The sequence below is a fragment of the Pelecanus crispus genome, chromosome 11, assembly GCF_030463565.1.
Source record: "Pelecanus crispus isolate bPelCri1 chromosome 11, bPelCri1.pri, whole genome shotgun sequence".
NCBI lineage: Eukaryota > Metazoa > Chordata > Aves > Pelecaniformes > Pelecanidae > Pelecanus > Pelecanus crispus.
Genome location: NC_134653.1, coordinates 33,700,448 through 33,723,257, shown reverse-complemented (window position 1 = coordinate 33,723,257; position 22,810 = coordinate 33,700,448). Strand labels below are relative to the sequence as shown.

The window sequence follows — 22,810 nt, the reverse complement described above, 5'->3', positions numbered from 1 at the left end:
CAGATATTTTCCATACCAAGTCAGCTAGTTTATCCATCGAGGTTTTTGCTGGTTTTTAGAACTCGTTCCAGTGACAGTGGTTGCACTGCTTTTGTATTGCCGTCGATCGGAGCGTCTCGTACGAATTCGCAGGGGTGTGCAGGTATCGCCTCGTCACCCGCCGATAAACCGAGACACAGAATTTGAGAGACCTGGCCTGAGTCGGTGGCAGAAATAAAGCGGGAATAAAACCCAGATCTCGCAGCGCCCAGCCTTTCGCTGTAACTACCAGACGGCTTAATGGAAGGTGGGTGGCAGCGTCTATGCACTCCTCTGACGGTCCGCTTCCCTCGGCATCCTGCCTGGTGCAAGCCGCTGGTGAAGCGGCACAGGTTCCCTGGGGCGCAGGCGGGTGCGGGATCGCACCCAGTCTGTCCTCGCCTCCCAAGGCTGCTCATCCGGAACGGCTTCCCTTTATCGACCTTCCCGTTTGCAGCAGCCACTTGCAAGAACGTCGCCCTGCGTTAAGCAGCTGACGCAACCGTTTTAAGGTGAGCTTCGGACTGTCCGGCATCAGAAATTCCGGTCGGGTCTTAAGTGTTTTAACCTTCACACTTTGAAGACCTAACATTTGAAACTACTGTAGTATTTTCAATACATTCGCGTTTTTGCAAAACTAGCGTCGGTAGCAATTTCTTTGAAAGTACGCGCCTCGCCTATAGATAACCGATCTGTCGTATTCGGAATGTAATGCTTTCAAAAGTGGTATTGGGTGTCAGAGTACAACGTGTAAACTCTGGTGTAATTCAGTGCTGTACTTAATAGCGCGTCCTTCAAATCGTGATTTGCTTTTCAAGACTTGTCGCATAGTTAGATGTGGAAAATAGACCAGTATCAATCTTAGCTCTTCGATGGCGTAGAAGTTTTTAAGTGTGATTTGCCTCACGTTCTGATCTGTATTTGGCAGCTAATGATGTAAATGACCGTTAAGTTCTCTTCGTCTGGGTTGGAAAATAACAGGTTTTATTGTATCCGCATGTATTTTAAACTTCTGGATAATTCCATCGAACTGTGATGACAGCACATTGAAAAATCGACCTTTTTCCCTTTCGATCGGAAGTTACGTTTGCTACGGTAGCGCTCGTTATCGGCGCCGCTCTTAGCGATCCCGCAGCCCGTTTTGTACACGGGATTTCGAGATGGTCGTGTTTTAAGTTTGTACGATCGCGTTTATGTAAAAAAAAAAAAAACAAAAAAAAACAAAAAAAACCACAAACCAACAAAATACAGTTTGGTCGGAAAAAATGATGCGTGTGTACTTTTGACTTAGGATCCGCAGGGAAGCGCTGGGTTCTAGCTGGGGATATCGTGACGCAGTGACGGGTCATCAGGCCTGTTTTCTCCAGAGCTGTACTTGCCTTTGTTACTTGCCTGACCACCGAATCCGTGTACTAGGTAGTTAAATATTTGTAGACGAGTTTCACAGATCGACTATGGTATTGTGACAAAGCTTAAAATAAACGTTTACGCAAACCTGTGCGCTGAGAAACGAATTGTGTTCCCGCCCTGCCCCCCGCGGGCCCGACTGCGCCTGCGCGCCCCGCCCCGCCCCTCTCGCGAGAGCGCGCGCGCCCCCGGAAGTGCCGGCCGCGGGCAGCTGCACGTGAGGCCGGGCCGGGCCGCTCTCGCCGCCGCCGCCGCCGCCATGGGCCGGGCGCGCCGCAGGCACAACTGGAAGGCCCGGCTGCCGCAGGGCCCCGCGCAGCCTCCGCCCGCCGCCGAGCTGCTGGAGCTGCCGCTGGAGCTGGGAGGTGCGGCGGGCACCGGCACCGCGGCGGGCACCGGCACCACGCCGCCTCGGGTCGCCAGGCCAGGCCAGGCCAGGCCATGCATGCCATGCCATCCCATCCCATCTTCTCCCCTCTCCTTCTCTTCCTTCCTTCTCTTCCTTCCTTCCTCTCTCCTCCTCTCCCTTCCTCCCCTCCCCTCTCCCTCCCCTCAGTGTTATGTTCATTACCACCAACTTGGGTTGTTAACATTGCTAGAGTGACCCTAGAGTTGCCGAGACCAGCGTTATTGCCGTGTCTTTACTGCATTTTTCTTATACTTTCATTGGCAGCATTAAGATTATAATTTAAAAGTATCTCACAGGCTTGGCATTAAGAGCGCTGTTGAAGCAATTACTGCATTTAAGCAATTTATTAAAGCAATTCTTAAAAATTTTTTATGCTTATTTGCATTCTCAAATGTTGCTTTTAAAAAAGCACGTTTATTATACTATTTTTATTCTTCAAACGTTAGTAACACAGACTGTTAGTATTAAAAACTAGTTATGTGTGGGAGAGACAGGAGGCTGCTCTGCTGGCCCCTGACCCTGAGGGAATTAATTAAATAAAATGAAATAGAATTAAATCAAGTAAGCAAAAATTTCATAGTGGTGTTGCCTAAGTCAGGGAAGATTGCCCTCATGGCTACAGGGCTATCAAGTCCCCAGTTTCATGGTCTTTTGCCCTTGCTGATGATGTGTTTTTTGTTTGGTTTTTTTTTTTTGTCTTGTCTTGTCTGGGGGTGAGGGTTATGCTTGTTTAAAACAGCTAAATTTACTGTGGTTTGTGATAAGGCTGTTAAGCAATGTGCTGAAAATAATCCGCCTGGCACAGGTGAGTGATCAAACAAATGCTTTCAGATGAAGCAACACTGAAGGGAATCGATGGAAGTAATGCCCTGGTCCTGCCAGCAAAAAAAGCAAAGAAGAAAAAGGTAGCCTGTGTTGTGCAACAGCAGAAGAAACCCCTAAGCAAGAAACAGAAGAAAAACCTGCAGAAAGTGTTAGAGCAGAAGGAAAAGAAAAAACAGGTACTTCGCTGCTTGTTGGTAAAATGATAAAATTAACTTAATATTGGCGTGTGGAAAAGGTTGATGTTAATAAGCATCTGCAGGGGTTTCCCTGTGCCTCTGGCCGTCCCCGATACGCGATGTGATTGCGTTGTGTTGTAAAAAACCAGAGACGGGGCAACCGCTCTGCGGTGCCAGCGAGCGGTGTTGGGGTGTGAACCGTCCGGGGCCTCTCGAGGGCGTGCAGATGCTGAAGTTGAAGAGTTTATGTTAGAACAGCATGAGCTTCTCTTTGCTGGGTGTTCTGGCAAAAACGTGCCACCACCCATGGACTCCTGAGTGTAACTGTAGTGGGGAAAAGCATTGCCCTCCCTCTCAGTGGATCAGGTGTTGCCGGAACACATCATTTCTGGGTCCTGGTTCCCGTTCTCTCTTTGAGCCTGACCAAACAGATGCGTGTTGTGAAGTACGTCGCTAGCAGAGTAAACGGCGATATATTTTAAAAGCGTTCTTACAGATTGTATGAGAAGCTTTGTCCTGCTGCAGAATGCAAAACTTGATGCACCCCCAACTCTGCTACTGCCAGTGCTTCTGAAATACTTATTTCCAACTGTTGTATATGTTCTGTATGCAAGTACAGCTCTTCTGTCTTTGTAAAAGCCTTCCAGGAAAAGTTCCTGTTCATTTTAGTCTCCGAGTAATGGCTTTGACAAATGAACTCTTATTTTTGGAGGTAGTTTAAAACTGTGGCTGTCTGACCTCCTGCCAGCGCCATGTCCCACGTGAGCAACTTGAAGGGAGGCTTCCATTGCTCCAGCCCTCACTCCAGCATTTGAGTTCAAATCAGTTTTCTTTGCTGTCGTTTTAAGGGTGCGGCTGAGCTTTTCATTGCAGCAGTGAAGGGTCAAGTCCCCATTTCTTCTATTTTTGCTCTAGCGCAGGGCTGAAATCTTCATCAGGGAGGACTGACCACGTAGCAGCAGGAATGTCTTTACGACTTCACAGCAAGATTTGCCAGAGCACACCCTTTAAAATTAAGCGCAAATCTTGAAATGAAATTATTTCCTGGTGAAAGTAAGCACTGATTTTGTTTTTTTTTCCCCAAATAGCGAGCTGAGTTGCTGAGCAAGCTGAATGAGGTCCAAGTTTCTGAGGCAGAAATGAAACTTCTGTACACTACTTCCAAACTGGGTGTCGGGGAGCGCATGTATCAGACTAAAAGGTAAAGCGTTATTTGGGAAGAACTGTTCCGGTTTATCGCTGTGGTTGAAAACTTGGCAACCTTCATAGCTTTTTTTGCTGACTTACACACACACACACCCCCCCACACCCCCCCCTTTTCTTACTGCATACAGGTTCTTCAGAACGCATGCATTTAAATAATTTTCTATTTTTATCTGATAATATGGCAGCTATTTTCTTGTTTAACTGACATCCTCTTGAGAGGACATTAGTTAAAAAACTCAGTCATCCCTTCCTTAAGGGACAAGGTGGGTGACAATTATATCTGCATACTCGAACAAATTATGCTAAACTACATAACTGGTGAATTAACGTTTATTTTTTTGTTGTATTGGAAAACATGGACTGATGCGGCCCTTAGTTACTGGATTTGTCAAGAGCTGCATTTAGCAGAAGCTGAAATAAATTAAACTACAAAGATGTCTTCTAAAGAAATGAATAAATATCAGTATAGAGCGTGCTTAGATATGAATCCTGCAATTAGGCCAGCCAAGGCTTTACCTAGCAGAGTTATGAAAACCTCCAAGAATGGAGATCCTTGGAGAACTGGGTTGACCTCTCTGGGTAACCTCTTCTGGTGCTGCACTACACCCAAGGTGTAGAAGTCTTCCCTGTTTGAGTAAAACTGGGGTTCAGGCTTGGGCAGTGACTTTTGATGACGTGACTTTTCTCGTTTGTGTGGAAGATGTGTCTGGCTTGAGGTCCTGGAGAACGTTGACCGAAGCGTAGTTTTGTATGTTTTGTTCTAGGATGATACAGGAGCCAGCGACTGCCGTACCTGAAAAGATCAGGAGCATCAGTGGTGCGAACAAGAGAAGACACAGCTCAGATTCAGAATCGGAGCCTGAGGAAGAACCCAGTAGCTCTGAGGAGGAGAAGGAAGAGCAGAAACAAGAAATTGGAGAGTCTTCAGCCAGTGATTTGAATACTGCTGAAAAGCCAGAGGAAAGCGTGAAGAAGGCAGTGGCTAACCAGCAGCTGGCTCGTCCTGGTGCACCGGTTTGCCAGACGGCCTCCAACAAACCACCTTGCAAGCCTGCGGTTTTCGTTCCAGTGGACAGGTCTCCTGAGATTCAGGTGAGGCTCTGTGAACAGTAATGTGCTTCTTAAGGGGTTGGAGATTATGGTATCTTCCATCAGATAAGGTCACTGCAGGCGCTGTAGCGTTATCTTGTGTCTCTTGCTAATGCTGCACGCAGCAGTGTGCGCTTAGGGTCCTCGTTCCGGCGAGTTGTACAGGCACATTTCTGAGCTTCGAGCCTGTCTAATCTAGCAGAAGGAAAACTGGTTTTGTTTTAAGATATGAGCATTTGTCTCTAGTTTTAAATATAAAATCTGTTAGCAGTCTTATTGTTCTTCGCTGGAAAATCTTGTGAAGTCACTTTTAGCTCTCCATTACGCTGTATCTTAGGCAGGGTGGTTTTATTCCATTTGCTGTAGGTAGGACATTCTGTAGAAATGGGAAGAGCTCTGCATATGTCTGAATGGGCGAGACAGAGCTGTGAAATGAGTTTTTGCTTGAAGTGCTATATTGATAGACTCAAGGGACTCTGAAGTTTCACAAATTAAAGTGCAGGGCTTGCCAGCTGCTTTTTGGGAAGCTGTTCTGCTGACTCTTGTCCTTGGACACGCTGGTGTGGTATTAGCTGGTTTAGAGCTTTTCAAGCCACAGAGCTTGCAGAATTGCTTTTTGTGGGTTTTATAATCTGAGGAAGGTAACAGTTTTCAAACCTGGGGAAAACAAAAAGAGAGCGAGAGGCAAAACAGTGCAACTAAAATGTGCGTTTTGTATTACTTAGGAAGCAAGACTGAAGCTTCCAATCCTTGCTGAAGAGCAAGTAATCATGGAAGCCATTAGTGAGAATCCCATCGTCATCATATGTGGAGAGACAGGAAGCGGTAAAACCACACAAGTACCTCAGTTTCTTTATGAAGCTGGCTATGCCAGGTATGAGTCGTCTTTTATTTGCAGCAAATGTAATTAGAAGAATTCACGCTGAGCTCGGTCACTTCTGATTCTGTTTCTTTTCTTCTGATATGGCTAAACTGAACCTGGTCTTTTCTGTGCAGCGGTAGTGGCCATGTTGAATGGGCTTTTTAAAAATCTGAAGGGAATAAGACTGACTTGCAAAAAGCTCTCCACGTAAGCAATCTTTTGAAACGTCTAAGGTGAAAGTTTTCTTCAAAGTCACCGGCTTGTTTTTCACAGAGGGGCTTTATTGCCAGCCCATCTCGCATAGTTTAACCTCTGCTTACAGAGGTTTGTTTTTACCTTTGCAAGAAAATGTGCATATTTCTTAAGAACATCTTTGATAATAGCTGTGGCTCGTCTGGTGCTTTTGGTAACATTTATAAGCTTGGGCGCCTCATAAGATGCTTCTTGCGAGCTGTGTCAGGGTGCATCCAGCTTCTGTGCCGCTGCTGCCCCAGCCTGAGTTTCTTCTGAAGTGGACCCTGTTGCCAGAGGGATGTCCAGGGGACTGGAGTTTGGTGAGCTGGAATTACAGAGACAATGTTTGGGGAAAAAATTCCTGTGATACATGCATCTTCAGATCAATACACATGTTAGAAGGGTAATCCCAAAGCTTCCTTTCTGTCTTTTTCTTCTAACTATAACTAAAAGCGATCCTCTGTGAGCGATGCTACTTAATTCAGAACCATTGTGCAGAAATCCTGTTGTCATCTTTCTAAGTGTTTCTCTCTTTAAAAAGGAGCAACAAAACAACCCCTCCTTTTCTTTCCTTCGCCCCTTCAGTTCAAACGGTTCTATTGGGATCACCGAGCCTCGGCGTGTGGCCGCAGTGTCCATGTCGCAGCGGGTCGCTAAGGAAATGAACTTGTCACACAGGTGAGGAGAGGAAAAAAGCTGAGACCTTGCTAGGAAGATAACGCTGAGGTGCTCTGTGTGTGTGATAGACAGAAATCGAGACTTGCACATTGCCTGTTCAGTCTTTGGTGAAGAACTGTGGGAAAGTTCTAAGAAACTCCTCTGTGGGGTTGTCTATAAAAAAAAATGCAGATTTGTTGCTACTAATGGTTGTAAGTTACTTTTTAGAGAGAGCTTTGTGGAGATGGTGCGTGGGAATTGGTCCTAGTTTGTCTCCATATGACAAAGTGTCCCATAACAGTGAAATAATTCGAAGTGACATTGCTGTGTATCCCAGCTTCTAGCATTTTGTGTGTGCTAGGCTCTGGGGAGCTGATGGTGTGCTTTTTGTCTTGTCTTGGCATCAAGTCTTAATTTAGTTAGGCTGAAGGCTGCCTCCTGGTCTGAACGTGAATTTTTTGTTTCTCCCAATGCTTTTTCTTGTCGCCATCCTGGTATTTCCTCATAGAGTGGTTTCATATCAAATCCGATATGAAGGCAATGTTACAGATGAAACACAAATCAAGTTCATGACGGATGGTGTGCTGCTGAAAGAAATTCAGACGGTAAGTTGCTGTCCTCAGTGTTATAAAAAGGAAAGTATGTTGTACAGCTAGGAGGAGAGGCCAATTGCTTTGCGTGGATTTGTTGCCAACCTTTCAAAGCAAAATCCCTTTCAGCACCGGAGATGTATTTCATCTCAACCCTTTATGTTCCTGCCCAAGTCCCTAAACATTAGGTTATCTTGCTGCGTAAAATGAGAGTGAGGAAGAGAGTCTCGGAAACTAGGCTGCTTTGTATAGGATAAATGCGTTAAACTCTGCTCAGATATGTGGGAGGGACTACAGCCATGAGCATGGCAGGGTCGGTGTTTGTGTAGCCATAGGTTGTCTTGACTTAAAGATGGCCTTGGGTGAGGTTTCATGTGGTGCAATCGATCTGTCTTCTCAGGACTTTCTGCTTTCAAAGTACAAAGTCATTATTATTGACGAAGCCCATGAAAGGAGTATGTACACAGATATCTTGATAGGCCTCTTGTCTCGCATCGTGCCTCTTCGTGAAAAGGTAAGAGAAGTGGCATTTCTGTATTAGATGCAGGTGTGCTGGGGAGGGGGGGATGTTAGACATGAAGAGGCTCTGTGTGAGGAGGGACTCTGTCATGTGGAAGTCGATGGACGTCTGACAGAAACCATGGAATAACACTCAGATAACGTGGTTGTCTTTCCGTATGATTGAAGAAACACAGAGCCTACAAAAAGGGAAAAAATAGTACATATCAGTACCAACAGATAATTTTTCAGTCAATATCCAACTAATTTTAGACTTACAGTGCCAGGAGACACATGTAAATAATTGAAATTAGCGGGTGCTAATTTTAGCAAGATGCTTACTGTTGCACTGGAATAACAGTGCTTAGGAGGAGACGTTTTGGGGCTGACATCCTGAAGTGTTTGGTCCTGACTGATGCTGGGGGCTGGTGGACTGTAGGGCAGTGCTTGGCATTTGTTCCTCTTACTTAGGGATGTCAGAGAGATGGAGAGAGAATGCAGTGGTTTAGAGGCAGGTCCCTGTCAGCATCAGGATTGCAGCGTGGGGGGTTTTGTATTATAAGACACGTTGCATTTGAAGCTGTGTGTATCTTCTGTCACTTGACACGGTGCTTTTTGTTGTCTTAGATTTTGAGTGCTTTGGTGCAGAGACTTGTATCCGGTCCTGCTAATAGCTCTGGGTTTGTGTGTAGCTTAACTGCCACGTGCTTTCAGGCAGAGTAACATGTTTGTGTCCCTGCAGAAGGGGCTGCCGCTGAAGCTGATCGTCATGTCGGCTACCCTTCGCGTTGAAGATTTCACTGATAACAACAGGCTGTTTTCTGTTACACCTCCTGTTATTCAGGTATCGTTCTCCTCGCTGAGACCTGCGTCAGATCTAACGGCTGAAATACAGTGAGGGCTTCCTTTATAAAATGAATCAAAAAGTAGGGGCATGCTAATCTTTCCAGTTGGTGCTGGAATCTTTCTGATATCAATTTTAAAATAGTTATTTTGTTTAGACTATTTTTTCTTTTGGGACTTGGTATTTTTCTTTCCGCTTTTATCAGGAAACTGCCCTGGCAGAATCTGATTATCTTGAAGGATGGGAAGTTACAGTTTGGGAGAACTAGAAAGCCTCAATCTGAGTTGATGATCTGAAAGAGAGAAAAGTTTTGATTTCTAGCTTGGTTTTGTGGTGTTCAGGATAGGCAACACTCATAACTTCTATGGGTCCAGTGTTTCATAGGTTACCAAAACCAAGAGCTGAACAGAAATACAGGGTGAGCATTTCTAGTCCTCCTGTGAAAGCTGCAATGATCGTGCTGGAGTTACAACAGCAAACAAACACTGTTTTGTATTTCCTCTCCAGGTAGATGCAAGGCAATTCCCTGTAACTATTCATTTTAACAAGAAAACCCCCCTAGATGACTACAGTGGGGAGTGCTTCAGGAAGGTCTGTAAAATCCATCGAATGTTGCCTTCAGGTAAGGTCACTGCTGAGAACCTCTTAAATTCTTTGCAGTTAACATGTCTAAAGATTTCTGGGTCGGTTTGTTTTGTTGTTTTTATAAGTTAAACATGGGACTGCAATGATGGCGCCAGGTGGAGGAAAGGGACAGCCAGGTTCACAGGGCTGTGTGGATTCGATGGCCTGGCGCATCAGACCCACAGGAGTACAAGGCTCCAGTGGACACCGGTGCACAGTGTACTCTAATGCCATCAAGCTCTACAGGGGCAGGACCCATCCGTATTTCTGGAGTGACAGGGGGATCCCAACAGCTCACTGCATTGGAGGCCAAAGTGAGCCTAACCAGGAATCACAGGGGATTTCCAGGACCCAAAAGGGTACTGGTGGGCTTTTGGTATAGCTGCCTTGGAGACAGAGGAAATTAAACAGCTGTCTACTCTGCCTGGTCTCCTGAAGGACCCCTCTGTTGTGGTCAAAGAACAACGATGCCGATCAGTACTGCAACAGGCACCGCGGCCACTCCAGCCCCTGGCGACAGGCACTGCAGCTGAACCAGAGAACCAACCCATGCCCGTGTCAGTCACCCCTATACACAAGAAGATCAGCTCATTTAGTAAGGGGTGAAGATGAACCAGGGCCATCATGAGAACAGGAGGAAGAAGAGGCAGAACCCGTAAATGAGATGGGAACCACCTGATCCCTATCCCTGAGTGAGCTGCAAGATATGCAAAAAGATTTCAGCCATCATCCAGGTGAGCACATCATCACCTGGCTGCTCCAATGCTGGGATAATGGGGCCAGTAGCCTGGCATTAGAGGGTAGGGAAGCCAAGCAGCTGGGATCCCTTTCTAGGGAAGGGGGCATTGACAAGGCAATTGGAAAAGGGGCAGAAGCTCTCAGCCTCTGGAGGCCACTCCTGTCAGGCATGAAGGAAAGGTATCCCTTCAAGGAAGGCGTTCTCTGTCACCCAGGCAAGTGGAGCACCATGGGGAGAGGTACCCAGTACCTGAGGGAACCAGCCATGCTGGAGGTGATTTACAGTGACCTGATCAACAAGCAGTTATCCAAAGATCCCGATGAAGTCAGGTGCACGTGACCCACGTGGCAGAAGTTTGTACGGAGTGAATGCAAAGGTGCATGGAAACTCATTAGCAGTAATGACCTGGAAAGATGGAGAGGAACCAACAGTGGATGAATTGGCTGCCCAGCTCCAGCAACATGAAGAAAGTCTCTCTTCCTCCCTACGGGCGTGCCTCTTGGCTGTGGAAAAACTGTCTGAAAAGGTGTCCTGGGAGGTCCAGCAACTCAAAGAGGCTATGTCCTACTTCCCACCTGTATGGACCAGTATCTCAGCCATTAGGAGTAAGCGTCCCTCTGCTCAAGAGAGAGGATACAGTGGGCACACACCACAGGCCACCCTGGGGTTTTACCTGCGTGACCAGTGTTCTGACAGATGGAGCCCAAAGTCAGGGACTAAATGAACTCAACGAACATTTTACAGGGATGGCCCATGGACTAAGGGAATTTTACCTGTGCGTATATACCAAAAGACAGGAAAGGTGGTGGTGATTAATTGGGATGTATTGAAAAGTGTGCGACCTGGGTATGATGTAGATGGTATAGAATAAGGGGTGGATACTGTCCTGGTTTCGGCTGAAAGAGTTAATTTTTTTTTTTTTTTTTAGTAGCTGAGTATAGTGCTGTGTTTTGGATTTAGTATGAGAATGATGTTGATGTTTAAATTGTTGCTAAGTAGTGCTTACGCTAGTCAAGGACTCTTCAGCTCCCCATGCCCTGCCAGCGAGAAGCTGGGAGGGGCACAGCCAGGCCAGCTGACCCAAACTGCCCGCAGGGCTATTCCATACCATACAGCATCATGCTCAGTATAGAAACTGGGGGGAGTTGGGGGGGGGGGGGTGTTACTGCTGCTCAGGGATGGGCTGGGCATCGGTCAGCAGGTGGTGAGCAATTGCATTGTGCATCACTTGGTTTGCATATTCTTTTATCATTACTATTACTATTATTTTTTTCCCTTTTCTGTCCTATTAAACTGTCTTTATCTCAACCCACGAATTTTCCTTTTTTTTTTTTTTTTCTCCCCGATTCTGTCCCCCATGCCAGTGGGGTGGGGGGAGTGAGTGAAGGGCTCTGTGGTGTTTCGCTGCCTGCTGGGTTAAACCATGACACCCTTCAATTAAATCATAGCATTAACATGCTTCCTCAGGGAGCAGTAGAAGACAGATGCAGTCAAACACCCTGTTCCTCCTCGTTACTTCACAGTATATTCAACCTGTCTTTTATCAAGAATGAGATCTGAAGCTTTCCAAGGTGAAATACTTATGCTGGGTTTGAGAGTGATTTCTTCTCTTGCAGGTGGGATTTTGGTGTTTTTAACAGGCCAGGCAGAAGTTCACTCTCTCTGCAGGAGGCTAAGGAAAGCCTTTCCATTCAAAAAAATCAACACTGCAGGTAATGCTATAGAATAAAGGACTGTTAAAGTTTGAATTTATCCCGCTGAGAAGTGAGCTTGCTTTGCACCTAAAAATCAGAGCTTTTATTAAAAAAAAAAGGCCAAAAAACAAAGGATGGGGAAAGGGCTCATTGTGGATGACTTGGTGACTGATTGTTAAGTTTGTGCTGTTTTGAGTTTGGGGAAAATGTTTATGTGTATGATGCCTTCCAGTTTTCCAGAATCCATTGCATTTCTTCACTTAATCTGTTGGTTGTGAATTAAAGTGGAAATGTTGCTGCTTGTTGGAGACTTTATTTTCAGGATAGTGGACTTTCCCAAGATGACTTTAGAAAGTCAAATTCTAATTTAGCTCAGCTAATAATCTCCTAAACCTCAAGGCATACAGTTGCTGTGTGTGCTGCTGTCAATCTTCTGTATGGTTCCTAAATGGAATTACAACGTTAAACTCGTGTGTCATCCCTGTCCCCTCTGCCTTCAACGTGACTATTTATTTCTTTCACACTGTGACACTTTTTGAATCCCCAAAAAGATGGGAGTGGGACTAGGCTCTCCCCACTACCTTTTCCGAGAGGAAAGCGTGCTCAGCTAACAGTAATTCCTCTGGCTGTTTTTGTAGGAGGAGATGATGACAAAAATGAATCAGTGGAAGAAATCAGAAAATTTAAGAAATCGAGGAAGCGGAAGAAAGTTATGGTAATGTGTGATGGCTAGAATTTCTCCAAGAGACAGGAAGGAGCAGGTACCTCCCTGCAAAACAGCACTTGTTTCTCACCAGGCTGTTTTAGATTTGCGTGAAGCTTTGTAGCCTACATATGTCCTCTTCAGGAAATCCAGTAATGCTGCCTACACTGATAACTGCTGCATTAGGAGCAGCAGAGTGCTAAAATGTGTCCCTGTATATTATGGGCAGGAGATTGATTTTGATTGAGTACTGACCATTAAAACTTTAATGGGAGGAGTTCCAGACTCGCTGGCTCCAGGGCTGCTCCTCCTCTCGCTGTTTGTTACCCAAAGTGGGACAGATGCATCTGTGATGAAGGGCAGCGTTTGGCTTCTGCCCAAGTTCTACTGTGTGCTTTGTTAGCAGGAGATCTTGATGTTATAGATATACTCTGCACTGACATTGGGTCCTGGTAGCTGAAGGGGCCTAAATTAAAGAAATGTTACCCCTTACCACTATGCTCCAAGTGAAGAAGCTTGGCTTGTCACAAAATTATGTTTAAAATACTTGGGTTATCCCCCCCTGACTCTCATAGGTACCAAATGCTGAACCTCAGCCTTGAAATACAAATGAAATCTCTCAATCCCTCTGTTACCTTTAGGTCAACAAATGTTTGGAGTAAGTGCTCAGCTTTGCTTTCAAAGCAATAAAAAATGCTGTTTGCATCCCCCCTTAATGCTCTGTGGTCATCTTTCCTGTCTTTCTCAGACACTCCCCAAAATTGATCTGGATAATTACTCTGTTGTACCAGTGGATGAAGGAGATGAAGATAGAGATGCTGAAACTGATGATGATATTGCAGGGTCTGATATCGACCTTGATTTAGGAGATGGAGACTCAGAAGGTTTGGCACTTGCAAAATAAAAATTCCCTATCTCCTGTCACTTGTGACATGTGTGACGTAAGCTAGTTGTCCTTTGCACAACCGTGATAGCACTCCTTTGCCTCCTGTGATAGCACATCAGACCTGTGTCACGGAAAAGCTATTAAGATTTTCCAGCTTCATCTTTGTACCAAATAGTTTGCTGGTTTTAAATGAGGTGGTGTTTGTGAAGACATTGTTGGGACTAAGCCTGGAAGTTGACTTACCATGTATTTAAGAATATTGTTTTGTTTCTTCACAGAAGAGAAATCTGATTCATCCCTTCCACTCTATGTGCTCCCGCTCTATTCTTTACTAGCACCAGAGAAACAAGCAAAGGTAAAGGATTTATTGTCACAATATAAATAATAAAGTAATAGGAGTAAACAAGGAGTAAATAATCCTTGTAGATATGTGTGATCATTGTCTAAAGTCACATGTGCTTTGTGAGTTAAAATTTCCATCTTGGACTATCCGTCAGTGGGCAAACTTGAATGGCCCAATGGGCAAGTTGGGATGAGATCGGAGCAGGCCTTGCTTGGGCTGGGATCTCCCTATTGTGCCAGTTCAGCAAGTTGGGAGAGATGGAAAGTGACAGTCCTGCAGCGTGCTAAGTTTAGTCACGGCTACGTCAGGATCCCACTGCCAGCCAGCAGTTCTTACAAAGTCTTGTGTTCCCTCTTGGGCTTCGGAGGTGGCAGCAGTATGTCTAAATACGACTCAACGCTGGTGTCTGCTCCACCTGGAGTCCCTGTGGATGTTTCTGAGGGATTAACTGAGCTGGATAGAGAGCTGCAGAGCTGGAGACAAGGAGTTAAGTCTTCGGTCTCACTTTTGGGTTTCACCTGCAATGCCATATGCATTATCATCCCTTTGCAGCCCATCCAAGTTGACTGCCTGTCTTTTTACTGTTGTTGGCAATGCATTTCACATGCCTGTCTGTTTCTTGTAGGTATTCAGGGCTCCTCCTCCTGGCACGAGGCTGTGTGTTGTAGCCACCAACGTGGCTGAAACATCACTTACCATCCCGGGCATCAAATATGTGGTTGACTGTGGAAAGGTCAAGAAACGTTTCTATGACAAAATTACTGGGGTTTCATCTTTCAGAGTCACCTGGATATCTCAAGCTTCAGCTAACCAGCGGGCAGGTCGGGCTGGCCGGACGGAACCAGGACACTGTTACAGGTAAGCTACCTGCTGTGGAGAGGGCTAGGAAAAACAAAAAGCCCAATGAATGTCAGCGTGAATTTGACAGCTTCCCTTGCCCTGCTGCCCCTTTCACAAGGACCTAGTGGTGCTTCAAACATTTTGGTTTTGTCTGCTTTTCATTCAGATAGGAGGGGTGAAACCAAACATGAACTGTCACTGGTGATGTTGGTTTGACAGTTTGGCTTCTCAGGGGCCTTTCTCTTGCTGAAAACCCTTATTTTGGTGGCTAGATTAGCGTGGATTCCACTCCAGACCGAGTCAACGTTTTGCGAATAAGGCAGTATGCCCCAACCATGTAAATAATTACATGGTTATGTAAATAGTACCACAACTGCCTTTTTTTAAATCCCTTGCCAATTTTTCATGCATATCTCTTGAGTTAAGATTTCTTTTAAGTTTCTAAGCAGCACTTCTGGTCCACTAGGTTATACTCTTCAGCAGTCTTCATGGATTTTGAGAAATTTTCTGCTCCAGAAATAACAAAGCGACCGGTAGAAGACTTGATTCTGCAAATGAAGGCATTAAATATAGAAAAGGTGAGGGGTGAATTGGCTTTGTCCTACAACGCTCATTAAAGTGGTTGCCCCTAGGAGCCAGAAACAAACACAAATGTCTCTTATCGTCATCGCTTAAGGCTGTGCCTTGTGTTAGAAATTAGGATCCTGGGACTTGATGTTGGTTTTTCAAATTGCAGAAGCTGCTATGAATTCCACCAGGCCTTAATAGACATGTTTGTTCAGGTAATAAGAGCTTTCTTATATTCTTAGTAGTGGAAAAAAAAAAACCCACCCTGTCCAAACAGGGGTTGTGTTTTGGGGATACTTGAGCACTTGCAGAAAGCACAATACTTAGAGCTTAAAGCAGCCTGCCCTAGGTGGTGGCAGCTGAGGGTGACACTGGTATTCCTGTTTCCTAACGTTTTTGTTCTAAGCGTTTCCTCCCATTATATGTCCTTTCCTCTTGCTCCTGGCAAAGATCCTAAATGTTTTTCTTTGGTATATGTAACCAGAGGGGAGAGTTTCTCTCCCTTCCAGGACTTCGTGCTGCATTCAGGTTCTGTTTTTCAGCGGGAGCTGTGTCAATGATGTACTGAGAGGCATTTTCTCTTGGTGTCCGTAGGTAATCAACTTCCCGTTCCCAACACCGCCTCCAACAGAAGCACTTGCAGCAGCTGAGGAGTTGCTCATAGCCCTGGGTGCCTTGAAGGAACCCCCTATGACGGGAAGGTAATGTCTGTGGCCCCCCTCAAATTTCCTCTCGGCACCAGTTACCGAGGCAGTGGACACTGCTGTCCTCCTGCCTGCTTTTCCATCTCAGCCCTCGCATTTGAGGGTGTGCTTTTGTACAGAGACTGGCATCATTTCAAGAGTCTCTGTTTCACCTGTGTGTGTTTTACTGGCCCTGAGTGTGTTTGGGAAGGGAAAGACTGTGCTAGGAGTGTGCCATGCAGGGCAGGTGGGAGCTGCGTGAGGAAAAGGAATCTTTCCCCCAGCCTTTGGGACCAGCACATAACAAAATCTGAGAAAACACATCAAATTAATCGGGCTGCCAAAACCAGAAACGCAAACTTGTTCTAATGCAAAAGTTTCTCCGTTACATGACTTTTCTCTTCCTCCTCCAGGCTGAAGCAGCAGCTGGCAGCAAAGCTGAGTTGCCCTATTAGTCCCCTGGGCAGAGTAATGGCCACTTTTCCTGTAGCCCCGCGCTATGCGAAGATGTTGGCATTAAGCAGGCAGCACGACTGCCTGCCGTACACCATTACCATAGTGTCTGCAATGACCATCCGGGAGCTTTTTGAAGAGTTTGACAGGTGAGTGAGTTAGCCTGACATCCTCTTTACAGGATGCATCACCTTGTCACAGCTGATGCCTCTCTTACGTTGAGGCCCCTCTGCATGTAAGCACAATACTCATTTATGCTGTTTTATGTTTCTTTTAGGCCAGCAGTAAGTGAGGAAGAGACGTCAAAACTGAAGGGGAAGAAAGCAAGGCTTTTACAGATGCAAAAGATCTGGGCTGGGCAGGGGCCAATGCAAAAGCTAGGAGACCTCATGGTGATGTTAGGTATTGCAGACAGTGATTTCCCCGTACTGTTAACTTCCATTCTGTTCTCCCCCCTGTCACCCTGAGCTCTCAGATTTATGCAACCAAAGGCATCCTTGTGCTGTAGGATTAAGTCCAGCAGTGTATTTTCTAGGCTGTTCTCTGGGCAGCCTGCCAGCGTCCCAGGCTAACGATGAGTGGGAACTGTGATATATGTGTTGACCGTGACAGTACTGCCCCATGGTTGGTTTAATTAGGAGAACTGATCAGCTGAGTCATTTTCTCCACCTGACTGTTCACTTCCAGGAGCAGTGGGGGCCTGTGAATATGCCGGGTGTACCCGTAAATTCTGTGACGAAAATGGGCTCCGATACAAAGCCATGCTGGAAATCAGGCGCTTGAGGGGGCAGCTGACAACAGCAGGTGAGTGGGTTTTGAGAGGAATTGCTGTGTTTGTTCTCTTTTGGGGGGTGACAAATCAACTGGGCTGTTCATTGCAATCTTTTTTTTTTTTTTTTTTTTTTTCCTATTGAATCTTAACTCGCCTTTTTTCCCCCTGCAGTAAACTCAGTCTGCCGTGATGCTGGCCTCTATGTTGATCCAAAGATGAAGCCTCCAACAGAAGCTCAAGCAACTTACTTGAGACAGATTGTGCTGGCAGGGCTGGGGGATCACGTTGCCCGAAGGATTCAGGCAGAAGAGCTTCTGGATGACAAGTGGAAAAATGCCTACAAGGTAAACAGCTTGATTTGACCAAATTCCTCTTCCCTGTGTGGCAGAAGGGCGCTCCTGTGCAAAGCTTGGGCTTCTGGCTGGATACAGCGTTGGGGCTGCACGTGCTGCCTTTTTACAACTTCACTCCATAGAATTTAAGTTTCCCGTGTTGCAATTTCCCAGTCCTCGCATAGTAATTGTTATAAAAGAGCTAAGAAGTAGCATTAGTCCATCTTGCAAAGTGCTTGATGTCTCCAGAGAAGGTGAAGCAGAAAATTACGGGGTTATTAAAAACCTCCATCACTTAAGGAAACCATATAAATGTACATCTGAGAGAGACTGAAATTAGATGCAATCAAGAAATTAGATTGCCAGTAACTCATCTGACTCTGCTTCCGTCCTCTGTGCTTTCTTAAAGACTGCTCTTCTGGACGACCCAGTGTTCATCCATCCAAGCTCAGTCCTCTTCAAACAACTCCCAGAGTTTGTGGTGTATCAAGAAATTGTTGAGACTACAAAACTGTATATGAAAGGTGAGACTGCTGCAGTCCCTACTTGTTCTGCAGGTATGGTGAGGAATTCAGAAATGCCTTAGCAGAATGTTTCCCTTGCTGCAGTGACCGAGTGCTCTCATTACAGAGTGGTCATGCCTCACGAGATTTGGATCTTTATACTTTCTAGATCTGGACCAGGGGAAGAATTAACCTGGTTTATTCTTCCTCTAGCAGAAAGGGCTGGAGTGAAGCTCAGCCCCGTCAGCAGTACTTGCCTATTGCTGATCTCTGAACAAAAGAACATAATCTCTATGGTTGACTTGAAAAACGAGATACAAGTAAATCTGTGGATCCTGACCGTGTACTTTACTCATGGGACTGCTGGCGAGCGGCAGCCCCTGGCAGCAAGCCGGCATTCAGCTGTGTGGTTTCCCTTCCTAAGGTGTGTCCGCAGTCGAACCCGAGTGGATTCCTGCCTTGTTGCCGCCATACTGCCACTTTGGGAAGCCTCTGGAAAACCCTCCTCCATCTTACTGCCCTGCAACAGGCCGAATTCGATGTCACAGGCCAAGTGTCTTTCGTAAGTGTCTTGAAAAGTGTCACTCAGTAGTTTTGTCCAAGAGCTGCTCTGTAGTTACTGCAATGCTGCTTTTAACAAGACTGTCAGCAGACCCAAAAGGTCAAGCTCAGCTTGGACTGTTCAGAGAGCTTAAGAGTGGTAGCTCCATGGTATTCGTAGCATTTACATAGCAGCATCTTTCCACTGGCATGGCCATTTTATGCCCACCTGCTCCCCCTGTTAAGGGGCAAGGCTGGCTGGGTGGTGGCAGTGTCCTCTCCGCTTCTGTTAACACCTGTGTTGTCACGTCTCCCTTGGAAATTTGCCCTCCTCTTCGAGCATTTAGGAGTCTGTCTTTCCAGATCGAGTTAGCTGGCAGCTCCCTGCTGTTGAAGTTGATTACCCAGAAGGTATTGATCGCTACAAATACTTTGCCAGGTTCCTGCTTGAAGGAAAGGTAAGTGTGTTTCAGCTGCACTACTTCCTTGACATTAGCAAAAAAGTTTTTAGCCCAGTTTCTGGAGGAGATGAGCCTTGTGGCTTCTTTCTTTGTGTGTGTGCCCATTCCTCATACCTTCATAGAATCATAGAATTGTTTAGGTTGGAAAAGACCTGTAAGATCATAGAGTCCAACTGTTAACCTAACACTGCCAAGTCCACCACTAAACCATGTCCCTAAGCACCACATCTACACATCTTTTAAATACCTCCGGAGATGGAGGTATATCTCCAGCCACTTCCTGGTGGCTGGAGGAGTTTGCTGCCATTGGTTGGTGGGTGGGGATGAAATCTTTAAAATAGAAAATGGCATGAAAATCAGCATTTGGGTGAAGGACACCCCCAAATTTAAGTCCTGTTTTTGCAAAAGAAGAAAGCTATAACCTGTGTCTTTGTCCATTCTAAGACACGAGTCATCCAGCAAACCAGTCAGGACAAGACTGGTATGGAGACATGGATGGGAGAGAGGTGGTAATAGAGGATGGAAATCTATAGCAGTCCAAGTTCATTGATATTGTCTCCACAGAACAATTAATTTACCTTGTTCATTGTATACTTGTTATAACAAATCTTCCAGGTCATTGAAAAGTTGAGTGCTTATAGCCGGTGTCTGCTGTCCAGTCCTCTCATAATGCTGAAGACATGGGCCAAGTAAGTTGTTAAAAACAAACTTAAGGTTGTTGTCTCCACCGAACACTTTTAACTTCCTTTTTAAAAAAGTAAAAATAAAAAAAAAAAAAATCAATGCTGGGAAGGGTGTTTTAGATAGCAATCTAGGCTGTAGCTGCAGAGAGGGGAAAATTAGTTTTCTTACCAAGAAAGATTGTGTCTCAAGAGAATTGGGCTGTTGTAAGGGCGGTACGGAAGCGCACAACAACCTGCTGGTCACACTGACCTCTGCGGGCTGCTGCATACAAATAAATTGCTCACACATGTAAGAGACTGTCAGATGAGCACTATTACTTTCCTTGCTTTTCTTTGCAGTTTGGCCAATTACACTGTCTTTATTTCTTTTCAAAAACGTATTTCCAACAGACCATGTTTTTCCTGTGGTTTTCGTTACGTTTAAAGAACTGTTACCCTCAAAAGGACTGTCAGCTATGTCATAAATTGTTATCTGAGGGTCCCACAATTACAAAGCATTTTCCTTTTTTGGTCAATTCAGAGTTCAGCACGGGACCTGTGGATTCCTTTTTGCTTTACTGTGTGCTGTGCAGCTGGATAGCAGACAACTTCATGCTGTCAGCCACAAGAGCAACCCGCTACTTCTAACAACAAAAAGTTGGGGGGGGGAGGAACAGACTTCTAGTGAACTTCTTGAGCCAGTGACATGTCTCTGTATCCAGAGGTCATGTATTTCTACATCTATATTTAGCCTTTTGAAAATATTAAGAGCATGAATTCAGAAAGGTAAGCTGAATGCCGTAACAGTTTGCTAAACTGTGCTGATGAAGATTGTTTTATTGCACCATTTTATTCTGGACCGATTTAGGCTTCAGCCCAGGACAGAATCCCTCCTGCAGGCTCTAGTTGCAGAAAACTGTGATAATCGCGATGCTTTACTGGCTGCATGGAAGAAAAATCCTAAATGTAAGTGTGCTGCATGCTTAATTATTAGTCATATCGGTGCAGACTTTGTTGTACCTCAAGCATAGTTGGCATTTTGAATTATAATTTTAAAAAATGGATGGTTTCACTTGATAGGCTCCAAATACTTGCTGTTTTCTTACCAGAAACAATAATGCTCTGTGTTTGGTTCTTGTGAAGAACTGGAGTTTCCTGTACTTTGGAAAGCAACGTTTCTTTGTATTTTAAGATATATTTTTTCTTTAGTTCTAACCACAGTTAAAATGTTTGGTTTGAGCTTTTGGAAAACTAGACCTTGATGGTACTGTCAGTGGATACAGGAAAAATTCTTTGGATTTTGTTCAATATTAGGGTGCGAGACTACGGGAGTTCTTTGATAGAAGCAGCAGCAAAGATTTTAAAAAAAAAAAAAAAAAAAGTTAAAATTCCTCCAAATGGGATTGCGGTACTGGCTTCTACCCGTACTTTTGATACTTTTATATCCGCCCTCAGCAGGAGGGGTGCCTTCACTCCCCAGCCTGCCTGCGAGCAGGGTGCTGCCGCAGGACCTTGTCTTACCAGCAAAACTGCTCCAGGCCCTGACTCCCGCAGCTGTCTGATCGCTCCTCTCTTCCCTTCCAGATTTGCTCACAGCGTACTGTCAGTGGATCCCTGAAGCTATGCATGATGATCTAGCCAAGCAGTGGCCACCAGTAGCACTGTGAAGTGCCCGACTTGGGGAGCTCCTTTTCTCCGAGATGTTTCGAGAGCTTGGATTTCCTTGGAAATCTGATGACGCAGATGGACTCGCTAACTGTTAGCGATAGCTTTTTGTGAGTGAGCTGGGTGTTACTCTGGTTTTCTGGGAAGCCCTCTGTGTTCTCAGAAGCCCTACCAGCTGTTTGGCTGGTATTTTGTAATATTCATGTTTGGATAATTTTATCCATTGTATTTTACAGATTGTTTTTTTTTTAAGTTTCTCTTTGGACTATATTAGTCGTATGGACTACAATAAATGTGTATAGTTCTTGCTTTGGATGGGAGAAATGTTTTCTATGTGGGATGCTGCAATAAGCAGAATTTCAGACCTTTGTGGACCCCTCCTCATGCGTGGCTGCAGATCCCAGCACAGACTGAACCTTTGGTCCTCGTGGTGGGCTGACCCTGGCCAGCAGCACACCGCTGCCCGCTCACTCGCTGTCCCTCTGGCAGGACAGGAAGCGCAAAAGTGAGAAAAGTCATGGGTTGAGACAAAGAGAGTTAAATTAGTGAAGGGAAGAAGATGAAGAAGAAGGAAAAAGTCCAAATGATGCGAAGACAATTGCTCGCTACCTCCCACACCGTGAGCAGCTGGTATCCGAGCATGACCTTCTACGGCAGGCACTGTCCCTTTGGCCAGCTCAGGTCAGCTGTCCTGCTGGGTCCCCTCCCAGCGTCTTGCCCGCCCCCAGCCTACTCATGGGGGACACAGAAGAGGGGGAAAGAGAAAGCCTTGACGCTGTGCGAGTACTGCTCAGCAACAGCCAAAATACCGGTGTGTTACCAACACTGGTTTAGTCACAAATCCAAAATGCAGCAGCAGCCTATGGGCTGCTATGAAGAAATCAACTCCAGCCCAGCCAGAGCCAGTATAGTCCTAATATTTCTTTTCCTGCTTCTCTAGGAGTTTGCCATGAGTTCAGAGTATCCATTAATCTTGCTTTCAGTTTTTTTTTTTTTTTCCTTCAAATCTCTCCTCGTACCTTGCTTGGTGCTGCAAGCACTCGGATCTCCTGGTGCCTTTGCTCTGCCACATGGTTTGCCAGTACTGTTGTGTATAGTTTGGTGCTGCTGAGCCCCCCTGCATTTCATGGGCTGGAGCACCTTTGGGAATGCGGCAGCTTTTAGGAAAGGGGGCAGACTTGAACCACACCGTCCGCTCATTTTGCAGCAAGGAATTTTGGTAGTCCCAGAAAAAAATGTATGGCTTGAGTTTACCTTCCCTTTCGCCTCATCTTTTTCATCCTTGGTAAACCCTGTGCTCAGGCCGTGTTAATTTGCTATTGCTTGTAACACCGCAATAGGAGAAGGTGCGGGCAGTGACCCTTCTGTCCCCACATTCTGGAAGAAGCTGGTGTCACCCAAGCACAGAAAAGGCTGGGTGCCTGCACCCACTGCTCCCACACCCTTCAGAGGCTGCAGGCCAGGATACAAGTGTTAAAAATACCTAATGCTGATGAACCATCAGCTTTCGTTTTTGAGCAAGAAGGAA

General features: G+C 45.6%; 1 protein-coding gene across 1 annotated transcript; it reads left to right on the top strand.

Moving 5' to 3' along the window:
• Positions 1 to 1,684: 1,684 nt before the first annotated feature.
• On the top strand, positions 1,685 to 21,649 carry DHX37 (DEAH-box helicase 37). The gene is made up of 27 exons (XM_075719370.1): positions 1,685 to 1,790; positions 2,666 to 2,835; positions 3,924 to 4,036; positions 4,806 to 5,133; positions 5,856 to 6,004; positions 6,812 to 6,904; positions 7,392 to 7,488; positions 7,874 to 7,987; positions 8,714 to 8,815; positions 9,323 to 9,437; positions 11,795 to 11,890; positions 12,511 to 12,587; positions 13,324 to 13,459; positions 13,740 to 13,816; positions 14,430 to 14,662; positions 15,111 to 15,222; positions 15,806 to 15,912; positions 16,308 to 16,496; positions 16,625 to 16,749; positions 17,035 to 17,151; positions 17,291 to 17,463; positions 17,861 to 17,975; positions 18,379 to 18,516; positions 18,858 to 18,952; positions 19,571 to 19,644; positions 20,486 to 20,583; positions 21,202 to 21,649. Exons 1-27 carry the CDS (start codon positions 1,685 to 1,687, stop codon positions 21,282 to 21,284), a joined length of 3,432 nt encoding a protein of 1,143 aa, XP_075575485.1. The 3' UTR covers positions 21,285 to 21,649.
• Positions 21,650 to 22,810: the final 1,161 nt, after the last annotated feature.